Source organism: Cydia amplana, chromosome 18 (assembly GCF_948474715.1).
Source record: "Cydia amplana chromosome 18, ilCydAmpl1.1, whole genome shotgun sequence".
In the NCBI taxonomy this organism is placed as follows: domain Eukaryota; kingdom Metazoa; phylum Arthropoda; class Insecta; order Lepidoptera; family Tortricidae; genus Cydia; species Cydia amplana.
The window spans coordinates 3615952-3642902 of NC_086086.1; the positions used below are offsets into that span (position 1 = coordinate 3615952).

Below are 26951 nucleotides of genomic sequence, written 5' to 3' on the forward strand. Positions count from 1 at the left end.
GCGACATGTATTGTATTAGAAAGGGACAACATGATTCGTTTCTAAACATCGGTTTTGTTAGACAGTGAGACTTATGTACGAACAAAGTACATACTATGTATTATTTTATCCTGTTTCAGTCAGTCCTGTCAGTTTTGGGGCAGCGGCTGGTAAGTAATAAGTTACCTTTAGAGGGTAAACTTAGATACATTTATTCCGTATTTTACTATGTGCATCGGCATGTGCATATACTGTGTTGTTATGGACTCTATATAACATTTATCTTGACTAAGTACTTAGATCAGCGGGCGCGTTAACTCCTGTGTAGTTATCATCACGCGCTGATAATATTCTGCTGAACGGCACAACCAGGAACAAATTGAGAGCCGCTATTTAGGTAAAGTGTAAATATAAGATTTAAAATCCAACTCATATGCAGTTATGCAAATCGGAAACAAGCGCAGCTGCCTTTCCAGGCTGTGGTAAACCTCGCATTGCTAATTGAGTATCAGGCCACCCAAAACGTTATTCAAAAAAGTATTTATTTAAGCACAAATATTTGTTGCTGGGTACGGGATGTTTTCTATGTAGGTACATACTCGTATTTAAGTATTTATAAATACGTATATATAAATAATAAATATTAACAACAAAAGCCTGATTGAGCTTACTGTGGGATTAAGTCAATTTGTGTAATAATTTCTAAACAAAGTTAATATATTCTCATCCTTTGTAATACCGAATCTAAGTCGTTGCCAAGCTTCCGATTTCACAGAAACTTTGTGGAAACGTCAATTAAGTAGGTTACTTAAGAAATATTAGCTGCAGGTTTTAAATATGCAGAAACAATATGACGTCCGTTCGTTCATTCAATCAATAGACCGAGCTGAAAATAGAACGAGTACATACATTATATAGCAAATGTATCAATTGCCGTGTTGTAAGTATGTATTAAAAACCATTGTAAGTCTTTTTTAAGTCAGCTGACTTTTGATGATTGTTGTAAGCTGCCTTTACCTCCAATAAAAACGTTTAAATAAAATAATCGCAAACCTATTTTAATTTAATATTATCCCTGTTGGAACGGAGACTATGTATTTAAAAGACAGAGTTTTGGTTTTTGTATCTTTGAAACGGTTCGACCAATTAAATTTCAATTTTCGCTAAAGACACCACAAGGTTTTTAGAAAGATTTACTTAGTAGGCTACCAAATCGTTGTTAGAAGTCGAAATACCTACTAAAAGGCGGCATCGTCAAACAGCGGTCTTGACATCACTACGACAACCGGGAATAGAGCAACACTTTGACGTCTGTCATCTAGAGATCGGTTTTTGCGCGTGATCGGCGTCGCGTATTACCTAAGTCCAAAACTCTGATTATTATTGTGATTCCCTAATAAATATTGTTTAAAATGGTGCTCTGGTGTTTTTACCCTTACAGCTTCAGAAGCGCGATAGTGGATTCCCGCCTACTACGATATAATTTGTCGAAATTGACATTACGAAATTTACCGCGCGTAGTCCTTCCTTGTTTCATTGTTCTGATCGTTAATCTGATTGTAATGAGTAAATGCACCAACACCACTCATCAGTTAGGGACTTAAATATACAAAGTCCAAGATTGGTGTCAAAATCATACCTACAAGAATAGCCTACAAAACTAACCTGTGCCGGCTATTGGCTGGCGTATCGTACCTTTGCCGTGTGTTTTGTGTTTGATTTCAGATACCTATTTCAGTTTATGTACATCAATGATCATGACTGTCAAAAATAAAACATATTGACAGTGTAATAAAGCTGCTGGCATGTATGTATTACAATATTCACAGCAGAAGATCACAAGACATAAGCTGACAGATACCATTAGGTACAATTGAATTTTGATATTGGTATGAATGAAATAAATCCTTGGGATTATAGAGTAACTCAGGTAAAAGTTAACTCAGGTAAGAAGTCTGTCGATCCAACACCTAACAGTGCTCCGGGGTCATAGTGGTAAATATTCACTGCCTCACTTATATGTTGTGTTATTTTTGTAATCTATGTGCTTTCAGATACATAACATAATGTGATTAAGTATGTCTACATGACATATTAACAAAATGCTATGAACATTTTCTAAAGTCTGTGTCGTGGTGAAATTTACATTCAAGTAAAAAGCATACAAAACAAGTTTGGTAATGTAAACTTAGCCTTGATTGATACTATATGTATGTTGGTATTATGCTTTCATGATTAACAATGAGTGCTATTTAATACTTTATCCTTTCAGTCAAATTAAAATAGATTACAAGTTTTCTCAAACACTGGAATACTGGTTACAACGACAATGAGGAGAAATTACTTGTTGTCTCATATGTGTGTGTGTGTGGGTGATATTACACATGCTTATTGCAACTGAAATAATGCTTTGTTGGTATGTTTTTGGTCTGTGTAATTTCCAGAAATTTGACAGCAATGATTCTTGAATGGAACGACCATACCGTCGTTGAAGACACTAGAGTGGCTATCAGGTCAGGCCTCTGTAATGAACCCGGATGGACATGGCTAATATTTCAAAATTATTTGGTTATGGATGCCAGGTATAATATGTCCTAGTGTTCAACTAATTCATTATATGGAGAAAATATGTTGATAAGTGACTAATCTCCGATGTCATGGAAAATGAGGTATTTATTTAGAAATAAAATGTTTGTTCATGTTGTACATGTATACTAACGGTCAGTACGTGTTACATTGACTGTGTGTGGTTAGTAAAATGCGCTTTGTGAATAAGCGAAAGGTGACATTTATTTCAAGCTGGTTAGTAGTGTCTGTGACAAATGTAGTCACTCCATGTATCCGGAGCCTCCTCGGACTGAATATTTTAAAAGCCAGTTCATTTCACATATAACCTCCTGCATCTTTGCAATTAACACTAAGCTGCAGACATACTGATAAATAAGGCAGTAAATCATTTGAGATGTTGAGAAAATTTCTGTCTGTACATATTATTGATTGGTTCTATGTATGAAAAATCTTATGAATGTTTATACAAATTAATTGCATACAGCTTATAGTATGTTGTGGTTGTTGTTTTGTTCATTGGGATGTTGGTTTAAGTTTGCATTGCAAATATTTATCACAAAATGTCATGTTATAAAATGAACCAAAGACATATATTTAAACAGACTTACCAAACTAATGAAAGTTATTGGCATGACAACAATGTCAAGTGTTTGAGTTATTGACAGTGATAATCATTTGTGATATAACAGTATCTTTCAGATGCATATAGATAACAAAACTTTATTACTGATGAAGTTTGATGAATTTCCAAGGTTAAAATCTTGTCAAAGAGATGGACATATTGAACAAGATATTTACTGAGCTGAGTATGACACTGGTAAAGCAGGTTGTTGCTATGGTAAGCGAGGTAAATACTTTCAGGAGTCAATATGGATATTGACGGTCTACATGATACATGTCTTTTACATACAAGTGCGACTGGACTCTAAACGTTCCAGTCCGATAAGTGTTTTATGGGTGAATATTAAACGAAGGTAAATAGCTTGGTTAAAGCTTTCCAAATAACTATTTTAACCCATTCACTGCTAATGAACATTGACCGAAGAATATCATGTCATGAGCTACTTTTTGAAGTTATTGACGGTTTTCGTCTGAACTTGTAGTGTGTTATGGTACCGTTTGCATTAATAAACAGTACACTTTTATTACTTCTGGGTTTCATAAATCAGAAGTTATAAATAATAATATGTTTCACAAATTTCGTGGGTTCACTAAGTATGTATTTCATTGTTTTGAAAAATGCATAAATTGTGGTTTATTATGTTATGAACTCATTTATCTTACAATGTGTGCTTGCATGGCATTTAACAAAATTATTTAGTTTTGTGCAGGTATAAGTTAACCTGGATGATGATGTGTTGAGTTATCTACACATAAAATGCACATGCACAGCTGGAGAAAATCAACCATGTGTGTCTTGGGATTGGAAGCTTTATGGTTTAAGCATATGTGCCATGATTTGACTGATTGGTCATTATCAATATACACTTCATGATGGTTGAAAAATACAATTTGTGAAACCTCGATAAGGCGAACCTGGGTAAGAGAGGAACCTCGATAACATGAACTTCTGTTCAGGCTCTACTGTAGTTCAATGTTGGTATAGTAAGAGTGTTGCCTTTATTTAGGGGCACGGAAGAGGCAAGCCAAGTTGCACATGATCATTTACAATTGGTTGCATAGTAGCAACTGCTTATTATTTTATATTTCCCATGTTAAGGGCAAATGCTGTTATTTCAGGTACCGTTTTCAGATTAAGAACTGACTACGAGTATATTCTCAGATTAGGAACTGAGATATAATTTTATGAGACACTCGGATTGAGAACTGAGTGATTATTTTATTTATATTACTTACTCTCGAGTTCGGAATCGAGTTGTGATTTTGTTTTATCCCAGATTTAGAAATGGGTTACTGTTGTCATACTTATGTGTTTTGTTAACAGGTTTGCCGACTAAAATAAACACATTGTGCTTGATTAATTTTATTAGACGCTCGGATTGAGAACTGAGTGATTATTTTATTTATATTACTTACTCTCGAGTTTGGAATCGAGTTGTGATTTTGTTTTATCCCAGATTTAGAACTGGGTTACTGTTGTCATACTTATGTGTTTTGTTAACAGGTTTGCCGACTAAAATAAACACATTGTGCTTGATTAATTTTATTAGACACTCGGATTGAGAACTGAGTGATTATTTTATTTATATTACTTACTCTCGAGTTTGGAATCGAGTTGTGATTTTGTTTATCCCAGATTTAGAACTGGGTTACTGTTGTCATACTTATGTGTTTTGTTAACAGGTTTGGCGACTAAAATAAACACATTGTGCTTGATTAATTTTATTAGACACTCGGATTGAGAACTGAGTGATTATTTTATTTATATTACTTACTCTCGAGTTTGGAATCGAGTTGTGATTTTGTTTTATCCCAGATTTAGAACTGGGTTACTGTTGTCATACTTATGTGTTTTGCTAACGGGTTTGCCGACTAAAATAAACACATTGTGCTTGATTAATTTTATTAGACACTCGGATTGAGAACTGAGTGATTATTTTATTTATATTACTTACTCTCTTCAATGTCTGCTATAGAGCTTTAATTATTATGTGCTCTTTAAGAAGGGCTGTTACTTTAGTCTTGGCAAGGGATGCTATCCTTAATAGGCTACTTCCTGGCGCCGGTAATCGCAACAGAGGCTTTAAGGAGCGGCCTGTTGCTTGTCACTATCCTTGAGAGGGTGGTTGTTGCTGATATTTGCAGTGTAGGCCTTAAGAGGCGGACCATTGCATGTGATATAAGACTATCCTTAAGAGGATGGTTGTTTACTGGTATTTGCAGTGTAGGCTTTAAGAAGCGGACCATTGCATGTGATATAAAACTATCCTTAAGAGGATGGTTGTTTACTGGTATTTGCAGTGTAGGCTTTAAGAAGCGGACCATTGCATGTGATATAAGACTATCCTTAAGAGGATGGTTGTTTACTGGTATTTGCAGTGTAGGCTTTAAGAGGCAGACCATTGCATTCCTTAAGAGGATGGTTGTTTACTGGTATTTGCAGTGTAGGCTTTAAGAGGCGGACCATTGCATGTCATATAAGACTATCTTTAAGAGGATGGTTGTTACTGGTATTTGCTGCAATGCAGGCCTTAAAAGGCGGACCGTTGCATGTGAGCTTAGATTATCCTTAATAGGCTAATTTTGTTACTGGTATATCTGCAGTGCAGGCCTTAAGAGGCGGACCATTGCATGTGATACAAGACTATCTTTAACAGGCTAGTTTGTTCCTGGTATCTGCAGTGCAGGCTTTAAGAGGCGGACCATTGCATGCGATATGATATTATCCTTAAGAGGACCATTATTCTACTACCGATAAATGTTTTATCTATATCGTATCGTACTATTTGTTGTTGACCTTGAGAGGTTGGCTTGAGACCTTGTTTACAAAAGGATATTTTAATGACCTTAAGACTGATGATCTCAAGGTTACCTTGAAAGGGTTGCTTGCACTTATACCTTCTAGGGATCGCTGGCGAAGTACCGGATCCAGTAGAGTTGGAGGGAGTGCCTGTTCGAAATACCCAGTTGGAGCGAGTGCGTGCACCGGGCTCCGTGACAACCTTATCGTGAAGGGCCGACTTCTACGGTCGTTGCGCCTACAAGGGCAGTGGTGTCCTAGCCTAGGCAGCTCCGCACATGCATGAGACGTGTCCCATGTTAGCCTCTCACGAGTTGTACGCATTTTTGTGCGTGCATGCGAGGGAGTCTTACATCCTACAACGGAGAAGCCAATTGTGAGTTTGTTCCAAGTCTTTGCTTTTAAAACGACACAAATAGTCATTGTTACGTTAAGCGGTCAGTATGAACGGACCGCTCAATGGGAGGTTTGGGTTAGCTGCATGGGTATACATGCTAGAAATTTATCAAAATCTAATAAATCCTTCAAAGTTATATGACGTTATTCACAAGAAAATAATTTATGTTAGATGGTGTTACAAAAAAGGGGGTGGTTTATCTACCTGCCGCTAGATGTCACGCTCATCGCAATATTTTATTATTTTGCATAATTAATTAATTGGTATTTATATCCTCTTGGTGTCATATGCACGTGAATTAAGCCTTTTGTGTATTTCAAGCAAGTGCTGAGCAGACTTGCATATCCTAACACCTCTCATACCACGGATTATTTGGTACCTAGCCTGGTCATGCTTTCTTACATTTGGTTCAGTCGGCTTAAGCCCTTACTCCAATTCGACTGAAATAGAACTAAATATCTTGGTGTAAGTTGACAATAACGAAATAGACCGTTTCAACGGAACTCGAGTCGAATTACTCAAAAGGACCAAGGCTTGTATATCGGCTGAGCGTAAAAGGTGCTTGTTCAATTCGCAGAATATTGAACTGGTGGAGGCTACATCCACCTGGTGAAGACCCAGCTTGCTGCGACTGCGTTGGCTGTGGCAGACTTCAGTGGCTGCACTGATGACAGTGACCTGCGGGGCGCTGGTCGGGTCAGGCGATGGCCGAGCTAAAAGGCGGCATCGTCAAACAGCGGTCTTGACATCACTACGACAACCGGGAATAGAGCAACACTTTGACGTCTGTCATCTAGAGATCGGTTTTTGCGCGTGATCGGCGTCGCGTATTACCTAAGTCCAAAACTCTGATTATTATTGTGATTCCCTAATAAATATTGTTTAAAATGGTGCTCTGGTGTTTTTACCCTTACACTACCAATAAAACATTTCCAATAAGGATTGGATCATTATTAATTATTTATTTTTCACCAGGAAAAAAGTTTTTGAAAACTTTGGAAAATTGTTACGCATTTTTAGACTAAACAGGCAGTCAGAACTTGTAGCTTTTGATCAATAAAAATCACTTATTATACATTATGTAAAGTACCTACGTACTAGTTCGTCTAGTGATAAACAAAATAATTTTACTTGTAATATTAAAAAAAATGTAGATCAGACGAAGTGACTCAGTAATGTAACCCATAATAATAACGTCTTGAATTTCTGAACAATGAACAACTGTAGTAAACATAAAATTCACGCTATATTAATAAAATCAATTCCATTTTTATTGCTAAAGTGTACGAATATAAGATAAAGACTTAAAATCCAGTATTTTCCAGCAAGTCATAAATATGGAAACCTCAGCATAATTTAGCTCGTATTCTGGACACTATTTTTATTTGAAACCGAAGCGACTATATATTTAAGAAGCGCGATTGGAATTGCAATTTTTTTACAGAAATAGCTACTGGTTTAAATAATATTTGAGTTTAATGACGAAAAAGCTGAAACATTTTTTTATTTATTAACTTATATCAACATAGAAGGATCCTTACGATTTGAGGTAATTTTTTAGGGAAATGAAAACGGGATTGGCAACAATGAGGTACTTCAATGTAAATTTATTTTTAATTATGAATACTATGCTGCAATCAATTTATTTTGTTAAAGGTTTTCAATTTAAACATGTCGCGCGTAGTCACATTACAAATAAATAAATAAAATAAATAATAAATAAATATTATAGGACATTATTACACAAATTGACTAAGCCCCACGGTAAGCTCAAGAAAGCTTGTGTTGTGGGAACTCAGACAACGATATATATAATTATACAAATACTTAAATACATAGAAAACAACCATGACTCAGGAACAAATATCTGTGCTCATCACACAAATAAATGCCCTTACTGGGATTCGAACCCAGGACCGCGGCTTCACAGGCAGGGTCACTACCCACTAGGCCAGACCGGTCGGTCCAAACATGAATTAAACCGTAAAATACATGTTTTTTATGTTCAGTCAGCTTTAATAACGAGTTAACTAGTTTTGTATAATAAATACAAAATAATTACGCCAATCCCAAAGTTAATGATCAGATTAATTGGCGCATAAACACAACAGCACGTTAACTAGATCCTCATATCGCATCCTGATCACGACATTAGCGTCGTAATGGAACGCATTGTGCGATCGGGACCACAATAATTTATAATGACAACGTACTATACACGCGGCCATTGTGGCGAGTTGGAACCATGCCATAATCAGTGCGGATGATCGGCGATATTTGAATTCTTGCTGGATTATGCTGTGACTGGCCTAGCTGAATAATTGCAGTATAATGGGCAACACCAGGCAGCTCCAACGTGCCATATTCCTTATATAGGTTGGACAGCTAGAGATTGTTCACGACATCAAGTCTGACATCATCAGTCTAAAACGTTTTAAGGGATAAAACTTGTTGAAAAAACGCTCAGTCTGTTCGTATGTCCGTGTGTGACTGGGTGCTATAATGCAATTTAGCCAAACCGCGCTTTTTTGAAGAATACCTATTTATTTCAGACGTCATTTTAATACCTATTATAGTTCAAAGTTAATTTAAATTCGAAATTTTAGAATTATTTTTCCATTTTTTTAAGGAATACCAATACCGCAAATAAGTAGTAAATCGTTTTATCTTACGCTATATTAACTTGTGCTATCCAGTAACGTCTGTTACGTCAAAAGATATATTAAAAAGTTATGAGGTCATCTGAAATCTGTCATAAATTTTAATTTAAGTAGTGGTGCTTCAGGAAAGCACCCGTGGGAGCCATACTTGAACACGTTTTATAATGCGCGGAGTGAAATATTTCTGGCACAATCTCCATTCAAATTCCAATCTTGGTAGGAAATGACTTAACACTTAGAAAAAGTGAAAAGGATTTGGGTTTAGACCAATTATCTTTTCTGTTAAAAACGTCACCTTAAATTTTCTATTTATAAAGTGAAGATAAATATAAATAGTCGTTCCGCTTTCAAATAGAACACTAATACTCTGTAGTAGGTAATTAAAAAATCACCTTTGCTTTCAGATTTCGCTTTGTGTCATTTTGTGCAACTATAGGTACATTGGCATTCGGATGGTAACTGCAGCTGCATTACCTACTGCTGCGGTGGGTATTCTCTCTATCAATTCCCATAAAACGGGTGACGTTCGCCGTCGCACTTCTGGATTAAAAAAAAAACACTTAAAACTTTGCATACCATACATTATGGAAAAAAGGTTTATGCGACTACTATTAGTAAATTTAACGAGATACAAGTAAGCATTTCAATGATTCTCAAAACGTACACTACATAGAGTAGCTGTAAACTCTTCTCGTCTTGCTCTTATGAATTGAATAGTAGAATACCCGAGCAGAGTCACGTAGGTACTCTGCAGCTTACTGTACTCAAAAGTATCATTACGTCCAGTGTACCTAAATAATGTATTCGGTCTTAAAATACTTTATGCCATTAGACTTCCTAGTGTAGTTTTTATATCTAGATGTCCTCACAAGCGTATAAAAAAGTTCAAGTGAAGTAAAAGAATGATTGTAAAATAACTATAACGTTCAAGAGAGAGACACGGGGATATACAGTTTGCCATCAGATAATCGGAGCTGCCAAGGTACTCAAACATATCTAAACAAAACATATACTTCGTCAGATATTTGTGAACACCTTGGCGTCTCCGCGATACCTTTCATAAATATTCAATGTAATTAATATTGGCGAAATGATACCGATAAAAAAATATGTTCTAAATTTGCCCAGCTTAGAATAATTAACTTGTAGCACGATATTCTGTGGCCAAACGTAATTATCTTCTTATTGACTGGTAACCACAGGCCGGTGAAGTGGTGCAAAATTAAATGAGGCTTTTATGCACGAACCATTAAAGCCGGTCGTTTTTATGGTTGATTTTGGGGGCGAGTAAATAATAACCCTGAAAGGTAATGAGATTGCTGATAAAATTATTAATATCATTATGTTAGGCTTGCGTGAAACGTTTTTACCAAAGAATTTTTAATTTTAAAATTATTAGTATTTTTACTTTCAAGACTTGGCTTGTTTCTCTAATAAAGAGCAATAAATATATGAATCCTCCGGTGGCTTAAAACTAATTACTACACTGACTAAGACACTCTAGGTACCTAAGTATTCTTACAGATACTTTTTTTTTATTTGAATAATATGTCAATAAAATAACTAAATGTAGCTTTCCGTTTGAATAGATTTTCAATTTATCACTTTCAACATCCATTTTGGAAATAAAAAGGTATTTTGATTTATTTAAAAAATTCAAGTTTCCAACCTCTTTTTAGTGATTTGTAGTTACTTAGTTTCGTGATTAGTTTATTTATCGTAATAATGCCTTAATAGCAAAACGTATGCAAAATACTTTTTCTAATTTCGTATAATTATTGTAGGTACTATTAAAAAAAGCAACAGACGGAATTTAGTGTCCACAAACATGGTTTAGCAACGCACGCAAGGCCGGACACTCATGGCCTGATTCGAACAACGCTTATAATAAGTCACAGCGACTACCACCATAGAGCGATGTCGGAGTGGGATGGCGGGAAATGATAGCGTAGCGAGTGAGAGGGACAGTGCGAACTTGTTTTTTAAATATTATATCTCTAAAATGTGTGACAAGGACGGCATGATTCCATGTACTGCTGCTCAGTAAATCATATTGTTGTCTTGGATTTGGATACTCGTATAATTGTAATCAAACTTCACAGGTAAGTTCGTTTGATTATTAAATCTACCCGCCTCTTCAATAAGATTATGTAACCTTATTTAAAGACACTCGAACTTCCATTTGCAAGCAAATTGCCACTGAAACTTTAAGTGTTGGAAATAATGTTTGTAAATTCAATTACGTGTTCCATTAAATTAGACTACATCGCTAAACAAAATGCAAAAACACTTGCTGGTTCCGCAATTTAGACACAGCTTCACTTGATTCGAAATTGGTCGGAAAATATTGCCGTCTTGGGACTAACGGGCAAATGAAGCTCGCTGGGCAAGTAGCCAACAACTGGTTAGCTGGTTACTGGCCCTGACTTGGATATCTTCCCAAGAAGGTTGTCGATTGTAATGATAAGACAATATTTGCCCTTAAATATTTACTACAAAGGTAGTCCCTAATTACTGGAGATTAAGACAAAATTGTGATGGACCTATGACACATACTTAGCAGTAAGTACATATGAAAACTACCGTTAATTTCATACTTTTTGGAAATTGGGAGTTATGTACAATATTTTTTATTTATGTAATTATATTATTGGGCGAACGGATTCTAAGTATATGAGCATATGAAATTCGGAATGAAAATGACAAAATACATTGTTTTTGTCAAATGGATCACTCATAGACATGTAAGGTTTGAAAGAGACATATTATAAGATCGCTCGATATCGAAAATCATTCCTAATTTGCAAGCAATTGGCCGAAAGTTAAGATTAGCACAAGTAATGTGATTATATGATGGAAATTACGAATAAATCGTTAAAATAGTTGTTCCACTTAAAGTGAGAATATAAGCATTAAACATGTCAATTCAACCTCATCACACAGAATAATTCGCTTTTAACATTTTCCAATATGATTCGGAATACAACTCGACGTTGCACCCACATAAATAATTTAACCGATATTCGAGTCTCGCATAATTCTGTCCAATTACAGTTGGCTCCCAGCCAGACGAAACTCAATTGTCTTTTGTTAATTAGATTTAAATGCACATTCAGACGTACATCATTCAATCTCTGTTGGTTTATACACCGTGTTATTTTTGTTTTCCGTTAATTTGAAGGGGAGATTCTTGAGGTTAAATATAGTTAATTTCTCTAAGAAGCTAGTGTTTTAACTGTTACGGTTTTTGAAATATTCAATAAATAAATTTAATTGCTGAACCAGTATAAAAGGTTCGGGGCCTCACACTCAATAAGCAAACTTTGTAGGTAGTTTTAATTTTAGGTTATTTTTTAATTTAAGTTTGTTATTAATTATGTTTGTGGTTTTAATAAATAAGTTTTTTATAAGCAAACCATCAACCACTAAGCTGTGTTTTGACATATGCTGTCATGAATACTTGACACTAACTTTTCCGTAACTCTAAAGGACCTTTTACAATGTAATTAATATTCATTTATTTTGTAAGAAAAAGGAAAAAAAAATGTTTTTAGAATTTTACAAGCTTTAGCTTTAGCTTCTATTCATGTACTTAGCAACATGTCTAATTTAACGGAAAACAAAAAAAACACGGTGTATAAATGTTCAGAGTGATTCCTTCTCGAAATCCCCTCAAGCGAAGAAAATAAATGAAGTGCTCAGCTCGCTACCATCAGATGGGAGCACTTTCTGCCGTATTCGAACTTCAAGATATTCACAAGAGACGACACGTACTAGATCCATTCTAGATACGTTATAGTTTAGATATCAACTAGTTCTCTTTTGCAGCGCAATTCGCGGCAACCAATGTCACTTTTACGTTAGATAGAGTTAGATATCTATTAGATGTGAATTGGATCTCTAAGTCATATCCTGTGGAAATCGTTCAAGAGTATCTCCAGAATCGCACAAATGTCAAATTTGACAGGTTACATCTTAAACATATCGTTATCATATCTTGGTGATGTCTAAAAGATATCTAAAAGATGTCTATTTCAAAATCCGAATCGGGCCCTTTGTCTCTTATGACGTGCGATAATAAATGATGAGGTGCTTTGATGCAGAATAATGTCCAATATCACGGTAACTTACTTTGCATAGGAAAGCCTATACAGGCTCAATATCCTTGAGCGAGAATGCCACAATACGATTCCTTATATCCTGATTTATAGATACTTATTGTTATAGTAAATTATTAGACGGTCGGGAGTATATTGGCTAATATATTAGATAGTTATTACAGCGTAAAGCTTACGTCCCTTTGTGAAAAATTTTGCAGCAGGAAATCTCTGGGTAGAGGATTACGCTCTCGTACAAATTTAGAATTCCAAGTTACACGCTTACGTAAAATTATACGAGTTGAAATTATGAAAGCGGTTTAATTAATAGAATAAAGGATGTACTTAATTAGTGTTTTGTTCGTTTGTAAGAATCCGTTTGGAATGTGTAGTGTATTTTTACTACAACAAACTACGGGCTGGTCCAAAAATCCGTTGACAAAGATTTTTACTTCGGCTTATTATTGATAATTTTAACAATCTTTTGCGTTAGGTACAGGATAATATTTTGAAGATTATACTTTTTGTTTTAGTGAAATGATTTCATTATTAATCACATTTTGGAAAAGATGAGTAAGTAAGAAAAATATTCTTAGTTTGTTTTGTCAACGTATTTTTAGGCCAGCCTGTACTAACTGGCAGGTACTAGTGAATATTAGTCGGTAAATATAATTACTAAGTTAGTCTAAATTGTTTTCTGAGTCCTTGTCTAGACAGTTTAGCTAGTTAGTCTAGTATGTTTAAGAGGGTTAATTATATAACGAATTTTGCAGTGCTTGCGTTTTCAATGTTCTCGATTAGGTATATTACTTAATTTAAATAACACTTGGTGATTTTTAGGGTTCCGTAGCCAAATGGCAAAAAACGGAACCCTTATAGATTCGTCATGTCTGTCTGTCTGTCCGTCTGTCCGTCTGTCCGTCTGTCCGTCTGTCTGTCCGTCCGTATGTCACAGCCACTTTTCTCCGAAACTATAAGAACTATACTGTTGAAACTTGGTAAGTAGATGTATTCTGTGAACCGCATTAAGATTTTCACACAAAAATAGAAAAAAAACAATAAATTTTTGGGGTTCCCCATACTTAGAACTGAAACTCAAAAATTTTTTTTTCATCAAACCCGTGTGTCAAAAACAATACGTGTGGGGTATCTATGGATAGGTCTTCAAAAATGATATTGAGGTTTCTAATATCATTTTTTTCTAAACTGAATAGTTTGCGCGAGAGACACTTCCAAAGTGGTAAAATGTGTGTCCCCCCCCCCCCCTGTAACTTCTAAAATAAGAGAATGATAAAACTAAAAAAAATATATGATGTACATTACCATGTAAACTTCCACCGAAAATTCGTTTGAACGAGATCTAGTAAGTAGTTTTTTTTTTATACGTCTTAAATCGCCTAAATACGGAACCCTTCATGGGCGAGTCCGACTCGCACTTGGCCGCTTTTTTGGACATGCGATAGCCAGTAAAGTTTAAGTTGTAAGCCAGTTGTTTTTCAGCAATTAAATACGAAGGTTCCAATTTACCATGGATCTATTTTCCCAATAGGTGTAGTTATTTTGTAACCATTACTTACATATTTCGCTCCCGACCCGTGGTATAATGAACCACCGCTATGTCCAACTGGTGGTACCACGGGTAAGTAAAACTATCCGTAGTTCAACTGTCAGAATTTTTTTTTTCTGCGATATTATTGTCTATTCGTCATGTCCGTTTATCAGAATACATGTGCTGACCGGCAAGCCAATATTATACTGTATGTAGAAATAAAACTCTGTTTATACTATAGCTAGCTTTGAGTTTATACTGACACTAACACATGTAATTAGTAACATTTTTTTTTTTTCAGTTTTTAAGTTATTATTCATTTTCTTTATTTATTTGTCTTCTTAGGTTAGGGTTTTTTACAATATGCAAATAAAATTAAAATATAAAAACACTTACAAAAACAATATAAAAAATATTATAAACACATTATAAAAAACCTAACCTAGAGTGCCGCCAGCAGCGGGGCAAGGCCCAAGCTACCGGTGGTCAGGGCTGCAGAGAGAGGAACCGGCATTAATGGCATTATTCATTATTTTTAACCTAATCGTCAAATTATTAGATAAATGTACCTTCTTGTTATTAATAATGCCAACTACTTTGGTACACTATCTTATAAATAACCGCAGTACGAAGCAATTGCAGTGCAATCTATTAATCGATCTAAAGTGCAGTCTAATATCCACCGAATAAATACGTGAATAGCAAGCTAATGGTTGTGTACGTGCTGTGTATCATTTCCTTGAGTAATGGGTTCCCGAAGCACTTCCAAGAGTACGAACACGGTGTAACATATACAAACAAAACTTGATACCCGCAACTCCAAACTTTAGGCGGTGAACCAGGACAAGGTGCAAATGAGATGACAATTTTGCACATGTGTTAATTTGCGTGTGATTTGTGCTATTTGTGATAAGCTGGGGGCTAACCGGTCTCCGACCAAGCGAAGGGGACGACACATTCGCCAACTAACAAATTGCTTTGGTGATAAATTCATTGATAGCCAATTTCGACTGTACAACCGACATGGGTAGGGGAATCTTAATCTATTGGAGGTCAAATAATGCGTAAGCGTATACAGTCGATTGGATTCTCTAAATATCAGATAAATCGAATCTTATAAACTGTCATAGACTAGCTTTTATTCGATACGGACTCAAATTATACTTTGATTTTACAGTTTTACACACTTGTACACTCAAAATCTTAAGTAACTTATCAGACTATAGGGCGTAATTAGACTTATTAGACTGTGTCAGTCATTTGTTTCTTTTGCAGAAAATCTATTGGCGCGTTGTACGTTGTACTACATATGATACGTTGAATAATTTTACGGTTTAGACTCAACGGTTCAATGGTTCGGTTCAATGTTAGTATGTCTCACAACAGTTCAAATTGGATATGATACGTTACTTTCGATGCTGACTGTAAGTTTTTGGACGCAATATACGTACATTAAAATGAGACAGGATAGCTGTATCCTTACGCTATGCAAGCGTCTACTGACAGCAACACAGCTAACATCAAGCTAGCTCGATATTACCAGCCAACTGAGCCAACTAGAGGAGTTGTCTTATACAGAGCGAGTGAGTCTCCGTCTTACCGTTATTAATCTCGTAGGAGATGAAAATGAGACACTATTTTCTTGCGATGCTAGACAAAACTGCGTCAGTTCAGTCAGAGTTGCATTTGTTTTAGTGTTGTTTATTTTTTCTAACTAATAGATATTTTTGAGTGTAGCTTGATGTGCATTGGACAGTATTGCGGACATTTTTGCTCTTAAATAGCATATAATTTGTTGGCGTATCGAATAAAGCATTGTGAAAATATGACTGTGTTCAGGGGTCTATAAGTTATCTCTAGATATACCTAAGAACTACCCTATTTTACTTTCATGCTGCTAAGTTTATTACTAATCTTCAGACATCGGATTCCAGGGGGCAAAACTTTAACCTGTCATTAAATTTTACCTCCTAGAATCCTGTCTGCTAATGTTACTAATATATGTGCTGTTCGTTTGTTAGTTTATATGTTGTACAGTCGAGTGCATTGGCTGTGCATTATAGTTTTGGAGCCCACCGTTCTGACGTAGGTAACTGTGTCGCCGGTCGCTTCAGTGAACGCGCGTCGCAAGCGCGCCCGTCGAGTCTGCGACAAGGTTTGCGGACATAGTAGCAGGCCCTGTAGGTAAAAATATCAATCAAATCCTGGTTTGATTTGATTTCATTAGATCAGAACCCAGAATCAAGGCCTACACAGCACTTACACCCCATTGATTTTACCATGATTATGAGGGTAATACGATATTTATTCTCGTAAATCCCCGTGTACTAGTACAAGTACAAATTCCATTCGAGTTTTGAACACATAGAATAAATATAAAAGAAAGTTCGGCTGACTGACCGTGAATTATAATTGTGTCAGTTGGTTTCCACTCTTAATAAATGGTTTTAACTTTGCTGTATTATTTAGTATTATTTTTTTCTGTAATAAGTAAAACACATGTACAGTGTTGGTTATCTAAGGGTAATAACTAAATTACACTCCAACTATTATTCCTCATACCGGATACTATGTAAGATATTCTATTTATATTTTACTACATTCTAAGACGTTAAGTAACAGAATATACTATCAGACAACAACAAGAATAAATAAAGGAGGCTAAGGGGAGGGTAGGTAAAGATAATTATCTCGTCAAAGTAAGTTTAGTTTGTAATTGTTGTGTTTGGTGAAAAACCGCAAGTTGTTACGGTATTTGGGTAGGCTCATTAACAGCATTGTAAAGGCATTTTCACACTAGAATCAATCGTAATATTTTTTATATAAACAAGTAAAGTAAACTTTTTTGGTAACTTATAATATATTATGTATAATAACTATCCCCTTGATTATATACCTAAGACGTAACAATTCCTTGTTTTTGTTTACCGTTACGTATTAAGCAAAACAATTCTATTTTCCTGTATAATATGAATAACATTGAGGAAAATTAAACTTTTATCAATGACAGATAAATACGTGATGATATTTTTTAAAGAATTCAGTGTCGAAAGAAACTTTACAAAGTTAAAAATTATTTTGAATGTCATCAAATCTACAATAATTTTCATTTACCATTCCAAGCGCTACTACTAATAGAAAATAATAATAAATTTGCGCTATGATATTTATTCCTCATTTTCATAATTTTGGCATTATTATTTGTTAATGCTGAACACGTGATAAAAGGTTAACCGAGATAGTCTTATTACGAACCGCAAGTGGCCTAAGTTTTCCCCTAGCTAGTCGGCCATCGCAGCGCCGTGGTGATTACACAGCTGCTTCCAGCAATTCTCTTAATGCCCTAATTAGATGCTTCCAGGGCTAGCTGCGGACGGCCTACTCAGCATTTTCATCTTATTTCAGCATTTACAAATTTTTTTTTACTCGAAAATTGCTTTCCTCCAGTGTTAAACGAGATAGCTTCTTGCGTTTGTCAGCAAAGTACTGCTTCTAATTGAATGTGACGTAATTAATTTGTAGTACTATCATATTTCTTGTGGTAATGGTATGCGGGATGAAAATGGCAAACTTAAAGTAGCGAACTTTTCTCATACTAGCAGCGCCATCTAGTAAAAGGCACACTTACCTGTTTGAAGGGTCGCATCCCTCCATTAATTCGGAGGGAGTCGGCTGCGATGCCCGCTATGCCGTCACCGGGTTCTCTTAGCTGCCGCAGCGAGGCGCTCGGGTGGTGGTGGGCGTGGTGAGGACAATGCGCCGCGCATGCGCTAGACTCAGGCTGAGAGCTCTGCCGAATGATTCTAGTACTTGTTGCTGGTATCAATAAGGCTGGCGGGTGTATAACCGGACAAGTGCTGACAGCGTGAAGCGTGTTGCAACCGCAAGGGTAGTGCAGCCCTGAGCGAACGCTTTCTCGCGACACAGATCGCGCTAGCTGCAGCGCCGACATAGGCGCTGTAGATTGTCTCCGCTCGCAAACGCGACATCTAGCGTACATGTGTGGCACTAACTGGCAGGCGGTCACTGACCCCCTATGCGAGCAGGTTGCTATGGGAGACACCAGTGTCTGCGGGCGGTCTGACACTTGGTCCCTACATTGAAGTTCTATGTCTGGCACGCTTCTAGCGGCTCCTTCTTCCATTCTTATGGATGTTCCTGACTCCTCGCTGCCGGGACCGCCGGACAGTTGTGGTCGTAGATGGGTGGTGCAGTCTTGCCGCTGTAGTACGGGTTTGGCGGATCTGTTCTCCGAGGGGACGATGACAGTGACGGAGGGGCCGGATACCAATAAGCTGGCCGTCTCATCGCTGCTACCGTAGCCGGAGTTTGTGATGGCTTCAGTGCTGTCGGTTGTCGGAACCGACATGTTGTCTGCAACAAACAGTTATTATTTAGCATTGGTATTTACCTAAGTATATTTTAAATATTTTTTATGTTAACAGTAGATTAGATTAGATCATTTATTTCATGAAAGACAATTACATAATAAGTTTGCATTGGTGTCAAAAATATAAGAATTTCTATCATGATCGTCAAAATAAAAATGAAAATAATAACAATACTAATTAGAATACTAATAAAGTAGAACTAGAAATAAAGAACGGAGCTATAGTTCTGTTGGTAAACATGTATCCCATCAAATACATTACATGTAAAAAGGTGCCAGTCTCGCACCGCTTTTACTACAAAAAAGTTTTGAGATATAATATGTGAAACCAAGTCGGTTATTTTAATCAGTGCCAGGGGGTGTTAAACCCGTATCAATAAGATATCTTTAATTTTTAATACGTATAATGACTTGGCTTTTTAGATAAGCCAAAAAATAAACACTTCAGTGTCAGTTTCACTTTCACCTTAAATTTATATTATTATTTATAAGTATGTACCTATATAAACTTTTCTATTGAGGTTATTAATTACGAGTATTAAAATAAGGCAGCTAAATTGGAATGTACAAATAGAACGGGCTAAGCCACTACTAAAACCATTAACATAAGTAGATACTTAGAAATGTAATATGTCGAGACTAGGCCGCTCGAAACCTATTACCCACCTTCGCACACAAGTCATGAAAAAACTAATTAAGGAGACCGCCATTTCCTCGCACAACGTATTTATCGTAGAATTGCGTTTTGCAAGGCTCAAAACTACGCGTATTTAGTGTTGATTGTTTCAATTTGAATAATATTTTCATGTCTAAATTATTATAGTGTTGCGTGAAGCGTGTTCAAATGCCTGTTGTGGCAGAATTTTTGTAGTTAACTTTTTTGTATGAAATACTGAACGTTATGTGTTTAAGTTATTTATATTCACAGTCAAAGTGGTTTACTTAAAAATGTCAACAACATAAAAACTAACTACAAACTTCAATAATTATAACTCAACATGAAACGTATCTCAAATGGGGTCGTGAATACTTTCCTGAAGGTAATAATTTTACATATGCAACTTGATTAAGAAAATTCTGATATGCAAAATCTAAATCTATGCACTTGACCTTAGGGCATGTTAGCTTATCGTATGAAATACTTAAAGATACAGAATTTTACTCAATAATATATGTAGATAAATCCATAAAATATAGTTCATATTTATGTAAGAGTTAAAATATAAGGTTTGTCAAAGGACTGTCTCATTTCAAACAGACAGAGAGAATCATACTCGCATTTTCTTACACTAGTACTAGCACCCAAAAGAAAATGATGATTATAGTTTTTTGTGTTCTTATTTACTGCCAATTTGGTTTAACCAGCCATAGTTCGTTTACCTATACGATAGTCATAGTCATAGTCATTTATTTATAATATTTTAAATATTACATGTCAATTTATTTAGGTATTAGGTTCCGATATTCACGCAAAGCCATATTAAACCTAAAATCTGGACATTTTTTAGCCCTTGTCAGTATGGTTTCACAAAGCGAAGGTTTATTTTCCCTTTTCTTTCTAGAACCAGTAAAATATTTTCTGTTTTCTCCACAGGGACTAAAGTTGCGGATTACCTTAGCTTTTGTTGACCCAAAAGGATCCCCGGTGTTAGATGAGAATAGATACGACAAACGAACTGTGAGGATGTAGGAAATATATTGCGTACCTGTGAGATTAGGATCAAAAAGAAAAACAGTACTATGACTTATTACGGCTACAGCAACTTTTGATCCTTCAAAAGCGGCGACAGTGTGAGTTGTGAAAATGTATCTATTGGAAAAAATCAAACCGTTTTCATCGTCTTTAATCAGAAACTGTACTGTACTGACAAAAGTAGATCAAGATATAAAATTATAATAATACAAATACAAATTGTAATTAATGACACGGCACGTATATATTATAACTTTGATTCAATTTATACACACAGCTACGGTGAGGACAAAAATAAACTTACTAGGCGAATTTTATTACACACTTATATTACAACTATCCCTATATATTACTATCCAATTTATAACTCGACAGACTACAGAAAACTTCCATGTCCACAAAGTTCCAACAAAATATTTCCTGCAAAATTTTTAGACATCATTGTTGGTTAAATGCGCCTATATTCCGTTGACGTAAAACTCAATTTCCTGCAGTAAGTACATTCTAGGAATCTCTCCGTAACACCGCTCTGGCGGATGCAAAACCGCTTTGAATATAATTTCATTCATGGATTTCTTTCGCGTAGTACTTTAAAGTCACAATACCTCTACTGCCGTATTCGAACTTCAAGATATTCACAAGAGACGACACGTACTAGATCCATTCTAGATACGTTATAGTTTAGATTTCAACTAGTTCTCTTTTGCAGCGCAATTCGGACAACCAATGTCACTTTTACGATAGATCGTGTTAGATATCTATTCATTAGATGTGAATTAGATCTCTAAGTAACATCTTGTGGAAATCATTCAAGAGTATCTCCAGAATCGCGGAAATGTCAAATTTGACAGGTTAGATCTTAAACACATCGTTATCGTATCTTGGCAATGTCTAAAAGATATCTAATAGATGTCTATTACAAAATCCGAATCGGGCCCCTAGTTCGTTGCTTACTCCAATTTTTTACATGCATGTTGAAACTTGCACTTGACTTTCATTTCGGCGCGTATTACGTTCAAAACTTAAAGATCAGCAAAAGTATGAGATACACGATTTTTAATTTTATAAAAAGAGTTTTATAAAAGTTACTTACTGTCAGTTCGCAAATTACGGGATTAAATTAACAGAGTCGAAACCTAAACTTCATTAGGACTCTCCGTGGGGTTAGGAGCAGTAATAAGTTGTAGTTTCATTGAACCAATAATTAATAATTATAGTATACTCGTACAGTGACTAAATACAAAGATAGAGAAGCTTTCAACTGATTAATATTGAAATTATGAATTCTTGTGGCATCGTTTAATTATTTCCCAGCTGAATCAACTTTGTCTTTTCAACGGCGTCGAAGCTTTTCAAGTAACAGCAAACCGAGTATTAAAGGCGATTTTAGCCCCTCTTGGTTACTACGGCAAATTATTCTATAGGGCACGGTTATAACCCTACTGAAAGAACCTTAGCCTCTCTTAAGACCCATTCTTTGTATAATAAGCACTTAAAGACATTCACATATAAGGAATTACAATTTGCACTGCTTGTTGCGGCCTTCAAAATAAGGTAGAAGTTGCTTTGGATGGAAAAATTAAAGCGTATCATGAAAATAGGTCAAGAAGCACTACAGATGTTCGAATTACGGCGAAGCGCTCTTAATTATATTGCTTAAAAAGTGCTTTTGTGCTCAACTTCGTTGCTCTAATATTTTTCTTCGCTGTTATTTGTTATTTGTCTCGTAGGTAGTAGTATTAAGAACTGAAACGTGTTTGATATTTAATCGATTCAAAAGGAGTTCTATTAAAATCATTTAAGATTAAATGTGTCAATAATAATAAGCAAAATTCCCTAAATACATTGCAAGCAAACCTCGACCTCTACGTCTTATCTTTGGCTCTCTGCAAAGGCCTCTTAAATATTTAAGACAAAATTGTCCCGTGTACAGCAAAGACAGACTAAGACGATTTCGATCAATGTAATAAATTAGAAATTAATAAAAACAATGTTGAAATCACAATGAAACAGGGCACGAAACTCTCTAATTATGTGTTCAAAATACGAGTACGTACACAAAGCTCATAAAGCCTTCGCCGCGTAACATTCACATCGGTTAAGAGCCGTAACACGTACTTTACGTAGGTACGTACTTATACGTAACACGGGTATAAAAGCGAACGTGTGAAAAGTAGTGCTCAGTCCTTGAGGCCACCTCGAGCTGTCAAACAAAGTGTAACTTCTTTTCACGTCGTGCTCTCAGCAGTTCCTAATGCACTAGCTAGATTACTTATGTGTAAAGGAAACTGCAGTAGGTCAAGTTATACAACTGAAAATGTATTTTAGAACTTAGAGTAGAGCTTTTTCATTAATTTATAACGTTCTCACAGTAAGTATAAAGCATAGACAACTTAAAAAAGTGTTCATTACAAAAGGAATATCATGCGTTGTATGTTTTTTCAGTAGAATAAGAAAACTTTAAATGTCTGTACGTTTCAACCTATGGTTATATTATGACAGGATGTTATTCTGCAGTTCTGCACGAAGGTAAAATCACGTTTATATAAACAATTTGATCTCCATGAAGCTTCATAAATAGTTGATAAACATTACAATCCCTTAGTCTCATTACATCAGAACCAAACAAGTTTTCTTTTCTTCGGTACAAGTCCCTATTCTTCTTAACTTGCAAACTCATTCTGAGTTTTATTTTGTAAAAACTCTCTCACAAAGCTCTCAATCATTGAGTGGCCAAAGTTAGCAAGTTGATTAATGTAGGAAATTACTTTGCCATGCTCTGATCAATACTGTAACTTTATTCCTCAAATTGAAAGCAAAATCTACTCATTATTGAGGTACTCTAAGTGCCACTTTATTGCAAAAAAAGCCTCATGCTTTTAAACAAGAAAGTAGGTAACCAAAAGTAACATACCTAAATATTACGTGACAAACCGTAAATTATGGTCACGTACTAAGATTCGTATCGTGTTTGTGTGAATAGTGAGCTAAGTAATATCCCTTGAGCTTTTTATTAGAGTTTTGGTAAAAACGTGGATTTCCTCCAGGTAACAAACTAACAGTTTCAAAAGGTTCTATCATTTTTACGTCGTTTCTACGCTTATAGCGTCTTCGCTTCTAACGCTGAACTATACGCAGGCACGTGAGATTCGCGTTAAAGCTCAAGTGTTGCGTGTGGAATTATGTTTTAACGATATTGCCTTATTTTCCAATTATTGTAAATTGAAACGTGTTATTTACTACCGCCGAAGGTGGCAACAAACTATACAGCTCTTTACTGTATTAAAAAGGTTGGTAATTTATAGAGTTAAATGAAAGAATCAATACTATATTGTGGTTTGTATGGTAGGTAGGTACCTATGTAGGTATTTAACTATTCTACTAGTCTTGGTAACACACACTAAATATTTCATTTCAAAAATAACCTACTTACCTTTAATTTTACACTTAATACTTACTTCTAGATAACGTTTGCACCTATAGACGTGTCTAAGTGCAAGGCCTGAGTGGACGCTCAAGTTGGACGTGCAGCGGGGCGGGGCGTGCGGCGTGCATGTAAAACAAATGCAAACGTATAGTAGCGGCCGTAGTGCACGCTGCTCAAATCATTTGTGAGCCCGACGCCACGCTGCACGTCCCGCCGAACGCTCCGCTTCGAGCGTCCACTCAGGCCTTACACTAAGCCAGCCTTGCGATACCAAAGCGCAACTTTGAATCAGCGTCTTCTAACGACATCAAGTTTGTGATTTTAAAGCGTCAAGCAAATGCGAAACTCGATAAGTTGAAACGACTCAGGGCCCGATTCGGATTTTGTAATAGACATCTATTAGATATCTTTTAGATATCGGCAAAATACGATAACGATATGTTTAAGATCTAACCTGTCAAATTTGACATCTCCGCGATTCTGGAGATACTCTTGAACGATTTCCACAAGATATTACTTAGAGGTCTAATTCACGTCTAATAGATATCTAACACGATCTATCGTAAAAGTGACACTGGTTGCCCGAATTGCGCTGCAAAAGAGAACTAGTTGAAATCTAAACTATAACACATCTAGAATGGATCTAGGACGTGTCGTCTCTTGTGAATATCTTAAAGTTCGAATACGGCAGTCAGTTGGTTCAAGTTTGAGCAGTTCCTATAACCTGTTTACGTTTGATGAGCACAGTTGTCTTCTTATGAACGTGGAGGGAAAAACTTTAGATCATTATAAAAGTACCTATGTCAAGTTCCTACTTTGGAAATTTAAAGTGAAATTTATTCAACCAGACACTTCACTTATGACACTGACAGATCATATCCATATCAAATGCAGATTAAACTCATAACCTGTCAACAATCAGAATACTGCTCTAGGCGCTAGCCTAGCTATTCTGTTTATGCTAATAAACAAGACCAAGTGCGGGTAGTTCGAAAAACTCGCACGCCTAGAAAATGTTGATGTCAACTTTAGCCAGTCTTCTCCGAGACCACGGGGACAATGCCGTCCTCGAAACGTCGAAACTTAAAACTTAATTTTACGCGATTAAGTCTGGTCGTTATAATGAGTAAAATCCTGAAAGTTTAAATCAGTAGGTATGATGTTTATTACTAAATACAAGTTAGCTAATAAATAACTCTAGTAATACAAGTTAATTAAGTATTATACATATAATATTATTATAGCTACGTGCTAAAATATATTAAAGCTTTTTGCCTTCATTTGGGTCAAAGGATTGGAAACTAGTAGAACAGTTAGGTTACATGTAATCCACAGAATCTGTTTTGCTCGGCTCAGCTTGCGGATCAACCTAGTTAAAGGATTGAATGCAATAGGATCAATACCTATTGCATTCGAGGAATTTGTTAGACTGGGCGAAACTATTGCAAAGCAGTAAAATATTGGTTTAGATACTGATTGGTAAATAGAATTAGTATAAAGTAGGTTAGCCGGGGCAGAGGCAGACTAAAAAAGGGATGGTAGGACTAGCTATATACTTAGCACCAAACCATGATGAGTGGTAGAAGAATGGAGAGGCCTGTGCTTAGCAATGGGACAAAAAAACTATAAACATAAATATGGCTTGTATATACGTTGAGATTCTATGAAAACATAATTAAATTAACTACAAAGATCACTAAAAAATGTGGTAAGTGAATCGTGATAAAATCACAAAAGCTATAAATCTTATAAAATAGTTAGAACCGATTTTCATTTTCTCATTTTAATAAAAACTCTAGATCACGAAATTTGATGCTAAATTTCATAAAAAAAGATCAAAGTAAAATTGTAGCACATTTTTTCATGTATGAGACGTGAATGTACAAATGATTCTGAGTAAAATGAGCCCAAGAAGTCAATATTTTGAAGACATGAATGAATTGTACATTTTTTTTTTGGAAAACGCTCAGTTGACAACTTTGTTTATCTTTGGCTGTGTAGGCGTCGAGATGTTATTTGCATACAAACCCATATCAACAAAGCTTTGTTTGAACACAACCATCCTGTGTCTATTTATTTGGAAAGTCACGACAAATGAGCAATTTCTATTCAAATAAGTACATACCTACCTATCTCCTCATTTTCACAGTTCTAGGGCCCATTTCTCAAATGGTATCAGACTAATATTATTAGTTCACGAACTGTCAAATAGTGCGGGTTACCATGGCAACACACTAATAATATTAGACTAATACTGTTCGAGAAATGGACCCCTGGGGCCGATTGCATAACAAACTACAACAATTAATATTACAAGCGGAACTCCTTTTCTAATTTCACTTATTAAATAAGGAGTTCCGCTTGATATATTAGTTGTAGTTTGTTATGTAATCGGCCCCTGGAGCGTAGAATAAATAAACGACTGTAACATAATATATATATATATACATTTGTATGGTTTTGTCAAAACTGTATTTAATACGTATAAAGTAACATTAAGTAGATATAACAAGCAATTTTAGGTAGGTAAGTACACAGTTAAGTGAAAATGCCCGATAGGTAAGTACACAGTTAAGAGAAATGTTTACCAAATGTTGAACACACTAATAAGGAATACTAAACAGAACGCTACCAGTTCCAATGCTAAGGCAAATCGCTTGTTCTATGAGATGAACATTAAACTTACTGGTGGAAAGTTCCGTAAATTTTGAATCCAAAATTAAAATAATCTCTCTATTAACAGATATATACAGTCAGCTGCAGAGAGAGG

At 35.6% G+C, this 26951-nt stretch overlaps 1 protein-coding gene across 8 annotated transcripts in view; it reads right to left on the reverse strand.

The window, feature by feature from the left end:
- The window catches only part of LOC134656249 (small conductance calcium-activated potassium channel protein), a 278759-nt gene that overhangs the window by 157463 nt on the left and 94345 nt on the right, over window positions 1-26951 (reverse strand). For all 8 annotated transcript variants that reach the window (XM_063511759.1, XM_063511758.1, XM_063511757.1 and 5 more), the window contains exons 2-3: window positions 18300-19045; window positions 16748-16849 (exon numbers count right to left, since the gene is read on the reverse strand). In XM_063511759.1, the coding sequence (XP_063367829.1) occupies window positions 16748-16849; window positions 18300-19040 (843 nt within the window). In that variant the 5' untranslated portion in view covers window positions 19041-19045. The remainder of the gene's footprint in view (window positions 1-16747; window positions 16850-18299; window positions 19046-26951) is intronic.